The sequence below is a fragment of the Coregonus clupeaformis genome, chromosome 20 (genome assembly GCF_020615455.1).
Source record: "Coregonus clupeaformis isolate EN_2021a chromosome 20, ASM2061545v1, whole genome shotgun sequence".
Lineage (NCBI taxonomy): Eukaryota > Metazoa > Chordata > Actinopteri > Salmoniformes > Salmonidae > Coregonus > Coregonus clupeaformis.
The window spans coordinates 22,288,583-22,305,544 of NC_059211.1; the positions used below are offsets into that span (position 1 = coordinate 22,288,583).

The 16,962-nt window shown below is 44.6% G+C and overlaps 1 protein-coding gene across 6 annotated transcripts in view; it reads left to right on the top strand.

Moving 5' to 3' along the window:
• Positions 1-16,962, top strand: part of hps3 (HPS3 biogenesis of lysosomal organelles complex 2 subunit 1) — a 44,331-nt gene that overhangs the window by 8,164 nt on the left and 19,205 nt on the right. For all 6 annotated transcript variants that reach the window (XM_045205393.1, XM_045205392.1, XM_045205391.1 and 3 more), the window contains exons 2-5: positions 3,039-3,394; positions 16,124-16,298; positions 16,404-16,581; positions 16,664-16,746. In XM_045205393.1, the coding sequence (XP_045061328.1) occupies positions 3,039-3,394; positions 16,124-16,298; positions 16,404-16,581; positions 16,664-16,746 (792 nt within the window). The remainder of the gene's footprint in view (positions 1-3,038; positions 3,395-16,123; positions 16,299-16,403; positions 16,582-16,663; positions 16,747-16,962) is intronic.

A 16,962-nucleotide genomic window follows, 5' to 3' on the forward strand; every position in this document is an offset into this window, starting at 1 on the left:
TTTTTTTGCTTAAAATAAATGCACTGTTGGTTAAGGGCTGTAAGTAAGCATTTCACTGTAATGTCTGCACCTGTTGTATTCGGCGCATGTGACCAATAAAATTTGATTTGATATTTTAAACCTACAAATTCAAAGTTTATTTTTGTTCCGTTGGTCTGTAACAAAATGTTGTGTGCCAATATTGCATTGACGCATCCTTATTTATTTTTTTATTTTTATTTTTTTGTCATTTAGCAGACGCTCTTATCCAGAGCGACTTACAGGAGCAATTAGGGTTAAGTGCCTTGCTCAAGGGCACATCGACAGATTTTTCACCTAGTCGGCTCGGGGATTAGAACCAGCGAACTTTCGGTTACTGGCACAAGGCTCTTAACCACTAAGCTACTACTAACATTAGACAACATTTTCACGTTTTTGCATATATGATAAAATCCCATGTTTCTGTTTGACACGCATCCATGTGCTTTTATGGAAAAATATAAATCTGGTCCTTACAACATGTACGTTTATCGAAGAGCCTTTAAAGACGTGTCTTGTAGGCTGTTATTATCGCTTTTAGGTGGCACACGCTGCTAAAGCGGTTGATTCGTAATCGATAGTGCACTTTAACCGTGGGTTCGAGCCCCCCTTGCATAACAAGCTTTTTTTGGAGGGAAAAATACATGTTAAATGACGGTCCTTGTTGCTGTGACAAAGTGGATGATTATAATAATGCATAGCCTATAAAACATTGTAGGCCTCCATGTAAGTGTAGCCTACATAAGAATATACTAATGACAGCCAAGTGTCTTCCTTCCTACTGTCGATTCGAGTCCTCTGGACTCGCGATAAACTTTTTTTAAAGAACTGCAATACTGCCTTCTGTAGGATGATAACGAGAGTGCAAACTACAATCCTACTGTACACTTTGTAATGCTCATCCTCCTCGAGTCAAATAACATACAGGATATAATCAGTGCCACCTGGTGAGGTTAGCATAGGGCTAACGTGTGCCATGTTATCTGATGGGACCAGCTACAATTTAGCGTTCTGTCACATGCAAGTAAATTAACGATTTTAATTGGCTGATACTCATTTTGTGCCGGAGAACCTGTTTTAAATGTAAATAGTTGCTTATGTTCTAAATTATGGACCCATTGTCTTTTAAACATAGGTTGTTATTTTCTGTGTATAACATTAGCTTCTAGCAACTAGTCTAAACCTGGCTAGCAGAGGAAAACAACTCTCAAATTGCAATGATTACATTTCGACATGTAGGCTATGGCTTATGCCAGACAAGTAGGCTAGCTAGGACACTTTCTGATAACCTCGTAGCCCCAGCTCAGCAACTCACGTATGGCAGGCAATGGAACCATCATCGGCATCGGGAAAGGAAATATGTGTGCTGATGTAGCTACCAAGCCAGCTTATTCATTGAAAACGAGGGTTGTGTCTCCTTGCTAACAATACATGACTGACTCATCTGCATTCTTTCATGCGTGCTGGCAAGATATGCAATGGCTGAGGCAGGGATGTCTAACTAGCTAGCTAGCTACCGCACTCAGCAGGCAGCATGTGGTCATTCGGTGTTCAAACAAGATGGCAAAAAAATGAGGAGACAATGGCTGGAACTCAGCTAGCTAACTAGCTAGGTAGTTGGGGGCTACAGATGAGCTAACGTTAGCTAACTAGCTAGGTAGTTGGGGGCTACAGATTAGCTAACGTTAGCTAGGTAGTTGGGAGCTACAGATGAGCTAACGTAGCTAGCTACTGTTTTTACATGCTGCACAGTGCCGTTGGGTGAAGATTGGATAAGTTAAAATACTGAATACTTTTCATAAATGGAACAGATTAGCTATCTATCCAACATTGCAATTAGAGTTAGCTGGCTGGCTAGCATACAGGTCTGTTTCAGCCAAGGCAATGTATCTTTGTAGCTAGCTAGCATTTCCTCCATGAACGAAGCTATCTAGCTACTTGGCTTGGGCGATATACCGTATACCTGGGTATTTTGAAATACCGACGGTCTGATTTTCAATACCGTGAAAAAAAAAATGTAATTTGGGGCACCTACAAACATTCTGATTTGGTCTATATAGCAAGCTAATAGTTAGTTGAAATGCAGTGTAAAAAAATAATAATTTAAAAAAGCCTAATTTGGATCTCTAGTATTAAAGGGATACTTCATGATTTTGGCAACAAGGCACTTTATCTACTTCCCCCAGAGTCAGAAGAACTAGTGGATACAATTTGTATGTCTTTGTGTCCAGTATGAAGGAAGTTAGAGGTAGTTTTGCAAGCCAATGCTAACTGGCATAGCGCAATGACTGGAAGTCTATGGTTATCTGCTAGCATGTTAGTTCATCAGACTCTGGGGAAGTAGATAAAGGGCCTCATTGCCAAAATCCCGAAGTATCCCTTCAATGAAAAAGTGTCTTGCACTGAAATGAATTCATCCTAACGCCACTTTCCTATTGAATATGGAACATAAGAATTACAATATCCACATAAGTAAGCATTTCACTGTTAGTCTACACCTGTTGTTTACGAAGCATGTGACAAATAAAACTGTATTTGATCCCTGTCCTCCCCTCCCTCCCACCCACCCCTAATCCTGCCTCTCTCCCTTCGTCCCCTTTCCACCCACTCCTACCTAATCCTCTCGTCGTCACCCCTCGTCCCTTTTCTACCCACTCCTAATCCTCCCACCCCTCGTCCCCTTTCCACCCACTCCTAATCCTCCCACCCCTCGTCCCCTTTCGACCCACTCCTAATCCTCCCACCCCTCGTCCCCTTTCCACCCACTCCTAATCCTCCCACCCCTCGTCCCCTTTCCACCCACTCCTAATCCTCCCACCCCTCGTCCCCTTTCGACCCACTCCTAATCCTCCCACCCCTCGTCCCCTTTCCACCCACTCCTAATCCTCCCACCCCTCGTCCCCTTTCGACCCACTCCTAATCCTCTCACCCCTCGTCCCCTTTCCACCCACTCCTAATCCTCCCACCCTTCGTCCCCTTTCCACCCACTCCTAATCATCCCACCCTCCCCTCCTCCCCAGGGGACTACCTGGTGACCATCGAGGAGAAGAACAACGCCACCTACCTCCGCGCCTACACCAACTGGCGCTACCAGGCGGCTGAGAAGACCCGCGTTAGTGTGCGTCTGCTGGGCCATTTCCTGCGCGGCTCATCCCTGCGCGGGGCTCCCAAGGAGCAGATGGAGATCATTGAGATTCCATTGTTTGAGCGTCCGCTGTGTGTGGCGTGCTGTGGGGTGACCGGAGACCTCCTGGTGGGGTGTCCTAAGAGCCTGGTGCTGTTCAGTCTAAAGAGACAGGCCCTCAACGACAAGCTCTCCATCCTGGACTTTGAGCGCTGTCTGATCCTCCACCTCCCGGGACTGTTACCCCAACAGGTAGGGATGGGATGGATGGAAGTTAGGGTAGGGATTTGCGTAGTCTCTTTTACCACCTAGTTCTTTGAAGTTCAAATTGTTTTTTTTATACCCACGTGGCAGTCATGGACACTGAAATACATACAGTACCAGTCAAAGGTTTGGACACACCTACTCATTCAAGGGTTTTTCTTTATTTTTACTATTTTTTACATTGTAGAATAATAATGAAGACATCAAAACTATGAAATAACACATATGGAATCATGTAGTAACCAAAAAAGTGTTAAACAAATCAAAATATATTTGAGATTCTTCAAAGTAGCCACCCTTTGCCTTGATGAGAGCTTTGCACACTCTTGGCATTCTCTCAACCATCTTCATCTGGAATGCTTTTCCAACAGTCTTGAAGGAGTTCCCAAATATGCTGAGCACTTGTTGGCTGCTTTTCCTTCACTCTGCTGTCCGATTCATCCCAAACCATCTCCATTGGGTTGAGGTCGGGGGATTGTGGAGGCCAGGTCATCTAATGCAGCACTCATCACTCTCCTTCTTGGTAAAATAGCCCTTACACAGCCTGGAGGTGTGTTGGGTCATTGTCCTGTTGAAAAACAAATGATAGTCCCACTAAGCCCAAACCAGATGGTATGGCGTATCGCTGCAGAGTGCTGTGGTAGCCATGCTGGTTAAGTGTGCCTTGAATTCTAAATCAATCACAGACAGTGTCACCAGCAAAGCACCCCCACAACATAACACCACCTCCTCCATGATTTACGGTGGGAACTACACATGCGGAGATCATCCGTTCACCCACACCGCGTCTCACAAAGACACGGCGGTTAGAACCAAAAATCTCCAATTTGGACTCAAGACCAAAGGACACATTTCCACCAGTCTAATGTCCATTGCTCGTGTTTCTTGGCCCAAGCAGGTCTCTTATTATTATTATTATTATTATTATTATTATTATTATTATTATTATTATTATTATTGGTGTCCTTTGGTAGTGGTTTCTTAGCAGCAATTCGACCATGAAGACCTGATTCACACAGTCCTCTCTGAACAGTTGATGTTGAGATGTGTCTGTGACTTGAACTCTGTGAAGCATTTATTTGGGCTGCAATTTCTAAGGCTGGTAACTCTAATTAACTTATCCTCTGCAGCAGATAACTCTGGGTCTTCCATTCCTGTGGCGGTCCTCATGAGAGCCAGTTTCATCATAGCACTTGATGGTTTTTGCGACTGCACTTGAAGAAACTTTCGAAGTTCTTGAAATGTTCTGTATTGACTGACCTTCATGTCTTAAACTAATGATGGACTGTCATTTCTCTTTGCTTATTTGAGCTGTTCTTGCCATAATATGGACTTGGTATTTTACCAAATAGGGCTATCTTCTGTATACCCCCACTATCTTGTCACAACACAACTGATTGGCTCAAACGCATTAAGAATGAAAGAAATTCCACAAATTAACTTTTAAGAAGGCACACCTGTTAATTGAAATGCATTCCAGGTGACTAGCTCATGAAGCTGGTTGAGAGAATGCCAAGAGTGCGCAAAGCTGTTATCAAGGCAAAGGGTGGCTATTTGAAGGTTACTACATGACACTTTTTTGGTTACTACATGATTCCATATGTGTTATTTCATAGTTTTGATGTCTTCACTATTATTCTACAATGTAAAAATAAAGAAAAACCCTTGAATGAGTAGGTGTGTCCAAACTTTTGACTGGTAGTGTAGATATGGATGGCTAACATTAAAAATTATACAATTTCACACAATTTAGATGAGAAGACTCAAAGATTCTTATTAATAAGTTGGCAGAAGTAGGGTATGGGAGATCTCTTATATCTCTCAGCACTGGCGTGTGGGACAGAGAGGAGGTGGGTTTCTGTGAAACGTTATATTTGGTAGCAGTGAAGATCAAGATCACGTTATTAGTAAATTGCACACAAGATCCAACAACATTTTTACTTCCGCTTTTAACCCAACCCCCGCCGAAAGACACGTACATACAGTTGAAGTCGGAAGTTTACATACACCTTAGCCAAATACATTTAAACACAGTTTTTCACAATTCCTGACATTTAATCCTAGTAAAAATTCCATGTCTTAGGTCAGTTAGGATCACCACATTATTTTAAGAATGTGAAATGTCAGAATAATAGTAGAGAGAATGATTTATTTCAGCTGTTATTTATTTCATCACATTCCCAGTGGGTCAGAAGTTTACATACACTCAATTAGTTTAAATTATTAATTCAATTCAATTAAATTATGAAATTAGTATTTGGTAGCATTGCCTTTAAATTGTTTAACTTGGGTCAAATGTTTCGGGTAGCCTTCAATAAGTTGGGTGAATTTTGTCCCATTCCTCCTGACAGAGCTGGTGTAACTGAGTCAGGTTTGTAGGCCTCCTTGCTCGCACACGCTTTTTCAGTTCTGCCCACACATTTTCTATAGGATTGAAGTTAGGGCTTTGTGATGGCCACTCCAATATCTTGACTTTGTTGTCCTTAAGCCATTTTGCCACAACTTTGGAAATATGCATTGTCCATTTGGAAGACCCATTTGCGACCAAACTTTAACTTCCTGACTGATGTCAGTCCCTCCTGCAGCAAAGCACCCCCACAGCATGATGCTGCCACCCCCGTGCTTCACGGTTGGGATGGTGTTCTTTGGCTTGCAAGCCCCCCCTTTTTTCTCCAAACATAACGATGGTCATTATGGCCAAACAGTTCTATTTTTCTTTCATCAGACCAGGGAAAAAAGTATGATCTTTGTCCCCATGTGCAGTTGCAAACCGTAGTCTGCCTTTTTTATGGCGGTTTTGGAGCAGTGGCTTCTTCCTTGCTGAGCGTCCTTTCAGGTTATGTCGATATACAGTGGGGAAAAAAAGTATTTAGTCAGCCACCAATTGTGCAAGTCCTCCCACTTAAAAAGATGAGAGAGGCCTGTAATTTTCATCATAGGTACACGTCAACTATGACAGACAAAATGAGAAAAGAAATTCCAGAAAATCACATTGTAGGATTTTTAATGAATTTATTTGCAAATTATGGTGGAAAATAAGTATTTGGTCAATAACAAAAAAGTTTGTCAATACTTTGTTATATACCCTTTGTTGGCAATGACACAGGTCAAACGTTTTCTGTAAGTCTTCACAAGGTTTTCACACACTGTTGCTGGTATTTTGGCCCATTCCTCCATGCAGATCTCCTCTAGAGCAGTGATGTTTTGGGGCTGTCGCTGGGCAACACGGATTTTCAACTCCCTCCAAAGATTTTCTATGGGGTTGAGATCTGTAGACTGGCTAGGCCACTCCAGGACCTTGAAATGCTTCTTACGAAGCCACTCCTTCGTTACCCGGGCGGTGTGTTTGGGATCATTGTCATGCTGAAAGACCCAGCCACGTTTCATCTTCAATGCCCTTGCTGATGGAAGGAGGTTTTCACTCAAAATCTCACGATACATGGCCCCATTCATTCTTTCCTTTACACGGATCAGTCGTCCTGGTCCCTTTGCAGAAAAACAGCCCCAAAGCATGATGTTTCCACCCCCATGCTTCACAGTAGGTATGGTGTTCTTTGGATGCAACTCAGCATTCTTTGTACTACAAACACGACGAGTTGAGTTTTTACCAAAAAGTTATATTTTGGTTTCATCTGACCATATGACATTCTCCCAATCCTCTTCTGGATCATCCAAATGCACTCTAGCAAACTTCAGACGGGCCTGGACATGTACTGGCTTAAGCAGGGGGACACAGCAGGATTTGAGTCCCTGGCGGCGTAGTGTGTTACTGATGGTAGGCTTTGTTACTTTGGTCCCAGCTCTCTGCAGGTCATTCACTAGGTCCCCCCGTGTGGTTCTGGGATTTTTGCTCACCGTTCTTGTGATCATTTTGACCCCACGGGGTGAGATCTTGCGTGGAGCCCCAGATCGAGGGAGATTATCAGTGGTGTTGTATGTCTTCCATTTCCTAATAATTGCTCCCACAGTTGATTTCTTCAAACCAAGCTGCTTACCTATTGCAGATTCAGTCTTCCCAGCCTGGTGCAGGTCTACAATTTAGTTTCTGGTGTCCTTTGACAGCTCTTTGGTCTTGGCCATAGTGGAGTTTGGAGTGTGACTGTTTGAGGTTGTGGACAGGTGTATTTTATACTGATAACAAGTTCAAACAGGTGCCATTAATACAGGAAACGAGGGGAGGACAGAGGAGCCTCTTAAAGAAGAAGTTACAGGTCTGTGAGAGCCAGAAATCTTGCTTGTTTGTAGGTGACCAAATACTTATTTTCCACCATAATTTGCAAATAAATTCATTAAAAATCCTACAATGTGATTTTCTGGATTTTTTTTCCTCAATTTGTCTGTCATAGTTGACGTGTACCTATGATGATAATTACAGGCATCTCTCATCTTTTTAAGTGGGAGAACTTGCACAATTGGTGGCTGACTAAATACTTTTTTTCCCCACTGTAGGACTCGTTTTACTGTGGATATACAGTGAGGGAAAAAAGTATTTGATCCCCTGCAGATTTTGTACGTTTGCCCACTGACAAAGAAATTATCAGTCTATAATTTAAATGGTAGGTTTATTTGAACAGTGAGAGACAGAATAACAACAAAAAAATCCAGAAAAACGCATGTCAAAAATGTTATAAATTGATTTGCATTTTAAAGAGGGAAATAAGTATTTGACCTCTCTACAAAACATGACTTAGTACTTGGTGGCAAAACCCTTGTTGGCAATCACAGAGGTCAGACGTTTCTTGTAGTTGGCCACCAGGTTTGCACACATCTCAGGAGGGATTTGGTCCCACTCCTCTTTGCAGATCTTCTCCAAGTCATTAAGGTTTCGAGGCTGATGTTTGGCAACTCGAACCTTCAGCTCCCTCCACAGATTTTATATGGGATTAAGGTCTGGAGATTGGCTAGGCCACTCCAGGACCTTAATGTGCTTCTTCTTGAGCCACTCCTTTGTTGCCTTGGCCGTGTGTTTTGGGTCATTGTCATGCTGGAATACCCATCCACGACCCATTTTCAATGCCCTGGCTGAGGGAAGGAGGTTCTCACCCAAGATTTGACGGTACTTGGCCCCATCCATCGTCCCTTTGATGCGGTGAAGTTGTCCTGTCCCCTTAGCAGAAAAACACCCCCAAAGCATAATGTTTCTCCATGTTTGACGGTGGGGATGGTGTTCTTGGGGTCATAGGCAGCATTCCTCCTCCTCCAAACACGGCGAGTTGAGTTGATGCCAAAGAGCTCCATTTTGGTCTCATCTGACCACAACACTTTCACCCAGTTCTCCTCTGAATCATTCAGATGTTCATTGGCAAACTTCAGACGGGCATGTATATGTGCTTTCTTGAGCAGGGGGACCTTGCGGGCGCTGCAGGATTTCAGTCCTTCACGGCGTAGTGTGTTACCAATTGTTTTCTTGGTTACTATGGTCCCAGCTGCCTTGAGATCATTGACAAGATCCTCCCGTGTAGTTCTGGGCTGATTCCTCACCGTTCTCATGATCATTGCAACTCCACGAGGTGAGATCTTGCATGGAGCCCCAGGCCGAGGGAGATTGACAGTTCTTTTGTGTTTCTTCCATTTGCGAATAATCGCACCAACTGTTGTCACCTTCTCACCAAGCTGCTTGGCGATGATCTTGTAGCTCATTCCAGCCTTGTGTAGGTCTACAATCTTGTCCCTAACATCCTTGGAGAGCTCTTTGGTCTTGGCCATGGTGGAGAGTTTGGAATCTGATTGATTGATTGCTTCTGTGGACAGGTGTCTTTTATACAGGTAACAAACTGAGATTAGGAGCACTCCATTTAAGAGTGTGCTCCTAATCTCAGCTCATTACCTGTATAAAAGACACCTGGGAGCCAGAAATCTTTCTGATTGAGAGGGGGTCAAATACTTATTTCCCTCATTAAAATGCAAATCAATTTATACCATTTTTGACATGCATTTTTCTGGATTTTTTTGTTGTTATTTTGTCTCTCACTGTTCAAATAAACCTACCATTAACATTATAGACTGATCATTTCTTTGTCAGTGGGCAAACGTACAATATCTGCAGGGGATCAAATACTTTTTTCCCTCACTGTAGATACCTTTACCTGTTTCCTCCAGCAAACAGTTCTATTTTTGTTTCATCAGACCAGAGGACATTTCTCCAAAAAGTACGATCTTTGTCCCCATGTGCAGTTGCAAACCGTAGTCTGGCTTTTTTATGGCGGTTTTGGAGCAGTGGCTTCTTCCTTGCTGAGCGGCCTTTCAGGTTATGTCAATATAGGACTAGTTTTACTGTGGATATAGATACTTTTGTACCTGTTTCCTCCAGCATCTTCACAAGGTCCTTTGCTGTTGTTCTGGGATTGATTTGCACCAAAGTACGTTCATCTCTAGGAGACCGAACGGGTCTCCTTCCTGAGCGGTATGACGGCTGCGTGGTCCCATGGTGTTTATACTTGCGTACTATTGTTTGTACAGATGAACGTGGTACCTTCAGGCATTTGGAAATTGCTCCCAAGGATGAACCAGACTTGTGGAGGTCTACCATTTTTTTTCTGAGGTCTTGGCTGATTTCTTTTCATTTTCCCATGATGTCAAGCAAAGAGGCACTGAGTTTGAAGGTAGGCCTTGAAATACATCCACAGGTACACCTCCAATTGACTCAAATGATGTCAATTAGCCTATCAGAAGCTTCTAAAGCCATGACATCATTTTCTGGAATTTTCCAAGCTGTTTAAAGGCACAGTCAACTTCGTGTACGTAAACTTCTGACCCACTGGAATTGTGATACAGTGAATTCTAAGTGAAATAATCTGTCTGTAAACAATTGTTGGAAAAATGACTTGTGTCATGCACAAAGTAGATGTCCTAACCGACTTGCCAAAACTATAGTTTGTTAACAAGAAATTTGTGGAGTGGTTGAAAAATGAGTTTTAATGACTCCAACCTAAGTGTATGTAAACTTCCGACTTCAACTGTATATATACATAAAGTATGTACCTTATAGTGGCTATATCTAGGAGAACCAAGGTTCCGACAGCTGGCCCGAAAATAGTGTATAAGAGATGTGGATGATGTAAAAAATATTTGTTGGTCTGATGTGATTAATAAGGAGCGTCCAGACGCTGCACTTGATTAATTTATGAAATTGCTTCTTCAAGTTATTTATATACAAGCACCAGAATCTGACTGTTAGAACTGTTAACTCCATGGATAGAGGAATTGGAAAAACCGGAATGGTTTTAAGAGATGGGGCAAAAGGAGTGGCTAAGAAGTCTGGCTGCACATCTGACTTACTGCAAATTGAGAAATTGTGACTAAACTTAATAATTACTTCATTGGCAAAGTGGACAAACTTAAGCAGGAAATGCCAACAACGAACAGTGAGCCATCGTATTCATGCATAAAAAATAAAAAAAATAATGAAAGAAAAGCATTGTTTGAATTTTGTAAAGTTAGGTGGATTTTTTGTTGTTATCGATCAATAATGACAAACCTCCTGGCATTGACAACTTAGATGGTAGCTGACTCTATACCCACTCCTATCTGGAAGCCAAAGTCATTCCGCTACCCAAGAGTGGTAAAGCGGCCTTTACTGGTTCTAACAGCAGACCTATAAGCTTGCTGCCAGCTCTTTGCAAACTGTTGGGAAACAATGTTTGTTTGACCAAATACAATGCTATTTCTCTGTAAACATATTTTAACAGACTTTCAGCATGCTTATAGAGAAGGGCACTCAACATGTACTGCACTGACACAAATTACTGATGATAGGTTGAAAGAAATTGATAATAAGATGATTGTGGGAGCTGTACTGTTAGATTTCAGTGCATCCTTTGATATTATTGACTGTAAACTGTTGTTATGGCTTTTCATCCTCTGCCATATTGTGGATTCAGAGCTATGTATCTAATATAACTCAAAGGGTTTTCTTTAATGGAAGCTTCTTTAATGTCAAACATGTAGGGTGTGGTGTACCGCAGGGCAGTTCTCTAGGCCCTCTACTTTTTTCTACTTTTACCAATGACATGCCACTGGCATTAAACAAAGCCTATTTGTCCATGTATGGTGAAGATTCAACCATATACAGTGCTTTCGGAAAGTATTCAGACCCCTTGACTTTTTCCACATTTTGTTACGTTACAGCCTTATTCTAAAATGGATTAAAAATATTTTTAAAATCATCATCAATCTAGACACAATACCTCCATAATGACAAAATAATTTTAGAATAAGGCTGTAACGTAACAATGTGGAAGAAGTCAAGGGGTCTGAATCCGAATGCACTGTACGTGTCAGCAACCACAGCTAATGAAGTCACTGAAACCCTTAACAAGGAGTTGCAGTCAGTTTTGGAATGGGTGGCCATTAATAAACTGGTCCTCAACATCTCTAAAAGTAAGAGCATTGTATTTGGTGCAAATCATTCCTTAAGCTCGAGACCTCAGCTGAATCTGGTAATGAATGGTGTGGCTGTTGAACAAGTTGAGGAGACTAAATGAGTTGCTGTCAAAACATATAGATTAAATGGTTGTAAAGATGGGTAGAGGTCTGTCTGTAATAAATGTTCTGCTTTTTTGACACCACACTCCACAAAGGAAGTCCTGCAGGCTCTAGTTTGATCTTATCTTGATTAGTGTCCAGCCATGTGGTCCAGTGCTGCTAAGAAATACCTAGTTAAGCTGCAGCTGGCCCAGAACAGAGTGGCACGTCTTGCTCTTCATTGTAACCAGAGGGCTGGTATAAATACTATGCATGCCAGTCTCTCTTGGCTAAGAGTTGAGGAGAGACTGACTGCATCACTTCTTCTTGTTTTTATTAGAAACATTAATATGTTGTGTGACGTCACGAGAGGCTACACAGCTTTCAGCGGGATTGCTCAAGTAGTGCAAGGAGACCAGGTTCAAACAAAACAAGGATTTTATTAAAGGTCTTGGGAAATTAACGAAAATATAACAAAATTCTGTTCTCTTGTGGCTCTTTAAGGGTTAACAGTTCAGGGATGTCTCTTCCACATCCAAAATCATAATTCTCACTCGCTCAGATAACTTTTCCCCAGCCTTACTGTAGTCCACGTTGCAGCTAGTGGCCCACCCAGCAAAAAGTCCTTCCAAATGTCTCTCACGTATTTCCACAGGTGCATATATCCAAAGGTGAGTATTTCCCAAAGGTAAGTATCTCCAAATCCTTATATTCCTCATGGAAGTGGACGTGCAGCCCTCTTGTCCTCCAGAGAGCCCAGGTTGGAGACTGTCTCTCTTCCCTTCCCAAACCTTCAGCTCATCAGCTCCTGATTTGTTTCAGCTGCGTGGGAAGATTGGCCATAGAGGGGTGGAGTTCCCGACCATACCAGCAGATGGAGCCATAGCTGTCTGGGTTTGCAGCCACCTCAGGGGGATGTAACGTCCCTCCAGGACACAGCCTCTCGTGACATCACACATCCCCCTCCTCGGGACCGACGTCCTCGTCGGGGTAAAGGCAGCGAAGAAGGCATCACGCCGGGAGAGGGCGTCCGCATTGCCGTGGTGCTTGCCAGACTGCTCTCTCTTCAACTCCTCCAACTCTAGGACCAGGGACTCAGCCTCCTGTTGTCTCTCCTTGAGTTTCTTACTGAACGCATCAGCCTTGGTTTTAGCAGAGTTTAGCTTCTGTTGAGCAGCTTTCAGTTCCTTCTCTCTCTCTGCCTCCGCATTCTTCATCTTGTTCTCCAACACCTTGTACTTCTCCTCTGCCTTCTTCTGGACCTCCTTACTACTGCGCAGGGTCTCCTCACACTCCTCGATGGTCCTGCGCAGCCTCTCCAGCTCCTCCTGTTGCTTAGGGAAGGAGCTCTGTTGGAGTTTAGCCTGGCGGATATCTAACTCTTCTGTCTTCATGTCTAACTGTTGCTTTAACAAACGATACCTCTCAGCGGTCCCCTTCAGACCAGACAGTTCTTTGTCCAGATTCTGTAGCTCCGTCTCTGTGTCGGTCTGGGCACCTGCCATCCCTATCAGAGCCCGGGCGGGAGTGAGTAATTCGGAGGATTGCACCGGAGCCTTCCCAGGATGAGTCTTGCCTCTCCGTTTCCGAGGTACTCGGGTTATCCTCTCCTGAGACTCTCTCCAGAGTGGGTAAAAGGCTGGGCAGTCTCGTCCAATTAGGACAGGGACGGGGAGGGAATCAACCACCCCCGCCGTCGTGTGTATGGTTCCCCGTGTGCTGGTCATTGTAAGTTCAGTAATGGGGTATTCTCTGGTGTCCCCATGGACACAGGAAACTGGGAGGACTTTCCCCGGGGTCAGACACGTTGGGCCCACCAAATCCTTACGCACCAGGGTGGCCCGGCTACCAGAATCCAGTAAGGCCTCCACATCATGGTGATTCACAGTTACCGGGCAGGTGGGGGGGTCGATCTGGGCCGCCATCTACGACTCCCAAGAGCGAGGCAAAACGGTGTGTGGGTGCTGAGCTGGAGGACTCCGCAGTGGGCATAGGTTCATCGGCTGGTTTCCCACACTGCCAGGAGATATGTCCCATCTCCCCACACCGGTAACACTGTCGAGTTTCCCCCTCCTGGTGTACTCTTCTTGGACCCGCCTGGTTTCTGGCTCCCCCTGGAGCCGGGATAAGTCCTGACGTGGCTGGGTTCGAGACCTTGGGGTCCTTTTGGACGGGTTCTTCCCATTTGTGGTGGGGCCGCACTCCTGGGGTCTTTTCGGGAAGCATTCAGCATCTCCGCTGTGGCCTGGTACTTTTCCACAGCTTCCACGGTCAGATCAGCCGTGGTCAAGGCCTGTTGACTGATGAACCGTTTTGCCTCATAAGGCAGGGCGCGTGAGGTAACGATCCACCACAACGGCCTCCACCACCGCCGCTGCTGTATTCCTCTGCGGATCCAGCCATTTCCTTGCGATTCGGACAAGTTCATGCATCTGTGCCCGAGGAGGTTGGTCTGGTTGGAAGGTCCAGCTGTGAAAGCGCTGGGCCATACCAAACTTTGTGAGTCCATATCTGCTGAGGATCTCAGACTTCAGGGCATCATAGTCAGTAACCTGGTCAGGGCCCAGGTCCCGGACAGCCTTCAGCGATTCCCCGGTTAGAAAGGGGGCTAACAGACCAACCCACTGTTGCTTGGGCCAGGCTTCCCTAGTGGCCGTGGCCTCAAATGCATGCAGGTATGCCTCAATGTCATCGGTAGCTCCCATCTTAGATATAAAGTCACTTGCCTTTATTGGGCGGGTATTTTGGACCACCCTCTGTCTCTGCAACTGCAACTCCTCTGCCTTCAGAAGGTTGGCTTTCTTTTGCTCCTCCAAGAGAGCCACGTTTGCTTGCATCTGGGCTTGCTGGCCAGCAACAAGGGCTTTCAATATGTCCTCCATTTCAGTCGGCGGGGAGCCTACGGCCAACTTGGAAAACTGGGTGATCAAACCTTCGGTATCCTCCTCTGACATGCACTATTAACGCTTGAGCGTGCCTGTATTCTCCACCATCTGTGACGTCACGAGAGGCTACACAGCTTTCAGCGGGATTGCTCAAGTAGTGCAAGGAGACCAGGTTCAAACAAAACAAGGATTTTATTAAAGGTCTTGGGAAATTAACGAAAATATAACAAAATTCTGTTCTCTTGTGGCTCTTTAAGGGTTAACAGTTCAGGGATGTCTCTTCCACATCCAAAATCATAATTCTCACTCGCTCAGATAACTTTTCCCCAGCCTTACTGTAGTCCACGTTGCAGCTAGTGGCCCACCCAGCAAAAAGTCCTTCCAAATGTCTCTCACGTATTTCCACAGGTGCATATATCCAAAGGTGAGTATTTCCCAAAGGTAAGTATCTCCAAATCCTTATATTCCTCATGGAAGTGGACGTGCAGCCCTCTTGTCCTCCAGAGAGCCCAGGTTGGAGACTGTCTCTCTTCCCTTCCCAAACCTTCAGCTCATCAGCTCCTGATTTGTTTCAGCTGCGTGGGAAGATTGGCCATAGAGGGGTGGAGTTCCCGACCATACCAGCAGATGGAGCCATAGCTGTCTGGGTTTGCAGCCACCTCAGGGGGATGTAACGTCCCTCCAGGACACAGCCTCTCGTGACATCACAGTTGAAAATTCCAAATTGTTTGCACAGTCAACTTACGCACAGCTCTGACACACACACTTACCCCACCAGACATGCCACCAGGTGTCTTTTCACAGTCCCAAAATCCAGAACAAATTCAAGAAAGCGTACAGTATTATATAGAGCCAATATTGCTCAAATGAATGAATGAAAAAACTATAAAGCAACACCTCACAGCACAACGCCTCTCCCCTACTTGACCTAGATAGTTTGTATGTATTGACATGCAAATGTTTGTAGTTCTGTCCTTGAGCTGTTCTTGTCCATTCATGTTCTGTGTGGACCCCAGGAAGAGTAGCTGCTGCTTTCACAACAGCTAATGGGGATCCTAATAAAATACCATGTACCAAATACATATACAGGTTTTAGAGAGGTGCAGGGGATTTAGTGCCTTGCTCCATGGCACAAAAGCAGGCAATGGCATCTAGGATTTGATACCCTCCGGTTGCCAGCTCACTTCCCGCCAATTATTTTCCCGTCTGACCTGGGATTCGAACTGGCAACCCTCCGGTTGCTGGCTCACCTTACTAACCGCTAGGCTACCTGCCGCTCCTAAGTTAGGGAAGGTTATTCTGTCATGCAAACTTTGCATAGAAAATGTTCTGTAATAGTATTTATGAACGTTGCCCTCCCTGCCTGCAGGTGGCGATCTGTGCAGGGTACATTGCCCTGCAGGTAGAGCTGGAGGTGCTGGTGGTCAAGCTGGAGAGACTTCCTGGTGCCGCCCCTACCCAGAAGTCAACTGACAAGAAGCCCCAGGACCACAGTCTGGTCCCCAAAGATATGATCACTGGAGCAGAACAGGACAACGAGACGGGTAACACGTGAAAACAGATGCTACAGATGCTACAGATACTACATACAGTACTTCACCAAACATGGTGTGGTTGTATATTCTGTCTGACTGTGTTGTTTTCCCCAGAGGTGAGGAGAGAGGGTCTGGCTGGTCACCATGATCAGGATGACTTCTTCATTTTCCCTAAGCACCAAGAGCTGCTGGGGGACAGGGCCAAGGACTGTGGGTTCAAGGTCTCTCTGGAGTGGACCGGCATGGAGAGTGAGGCCAGGGGCAACCTCGCCATCACCTATATCTTATACAGGTGTGTGTCTGTGTCTGTGTCGTCTGTGTGTGTGTGGTTGTACTAGGTGTTGGTCTCATCATATTGAGTCTCCCCTGTCCAGGCGTTTTGCTCCAGACTTCTTCCAGGGCTGCAGTGTGGAGGAGACCCGCCTGCACTCCCTGCAGTTCCACCCTGTGTTCACCAGTGAGTCAGAACCTCATTACACTGTCCCTGCCCAGAGCTATGTATGTATGTATGTGTGTGTGTGTGTGTGTGTGTGTATAGAGAGAGAGTTAGGCCAACTTTTAGAATTTAAGTGTTCTAATTCTAGACATACAGTTACATAGCATTGTTTAAATATTCCCCATGTAATGTTAATGTTGAGCTAACACATTGTCTTACGTCAGATAGCACGCCGAT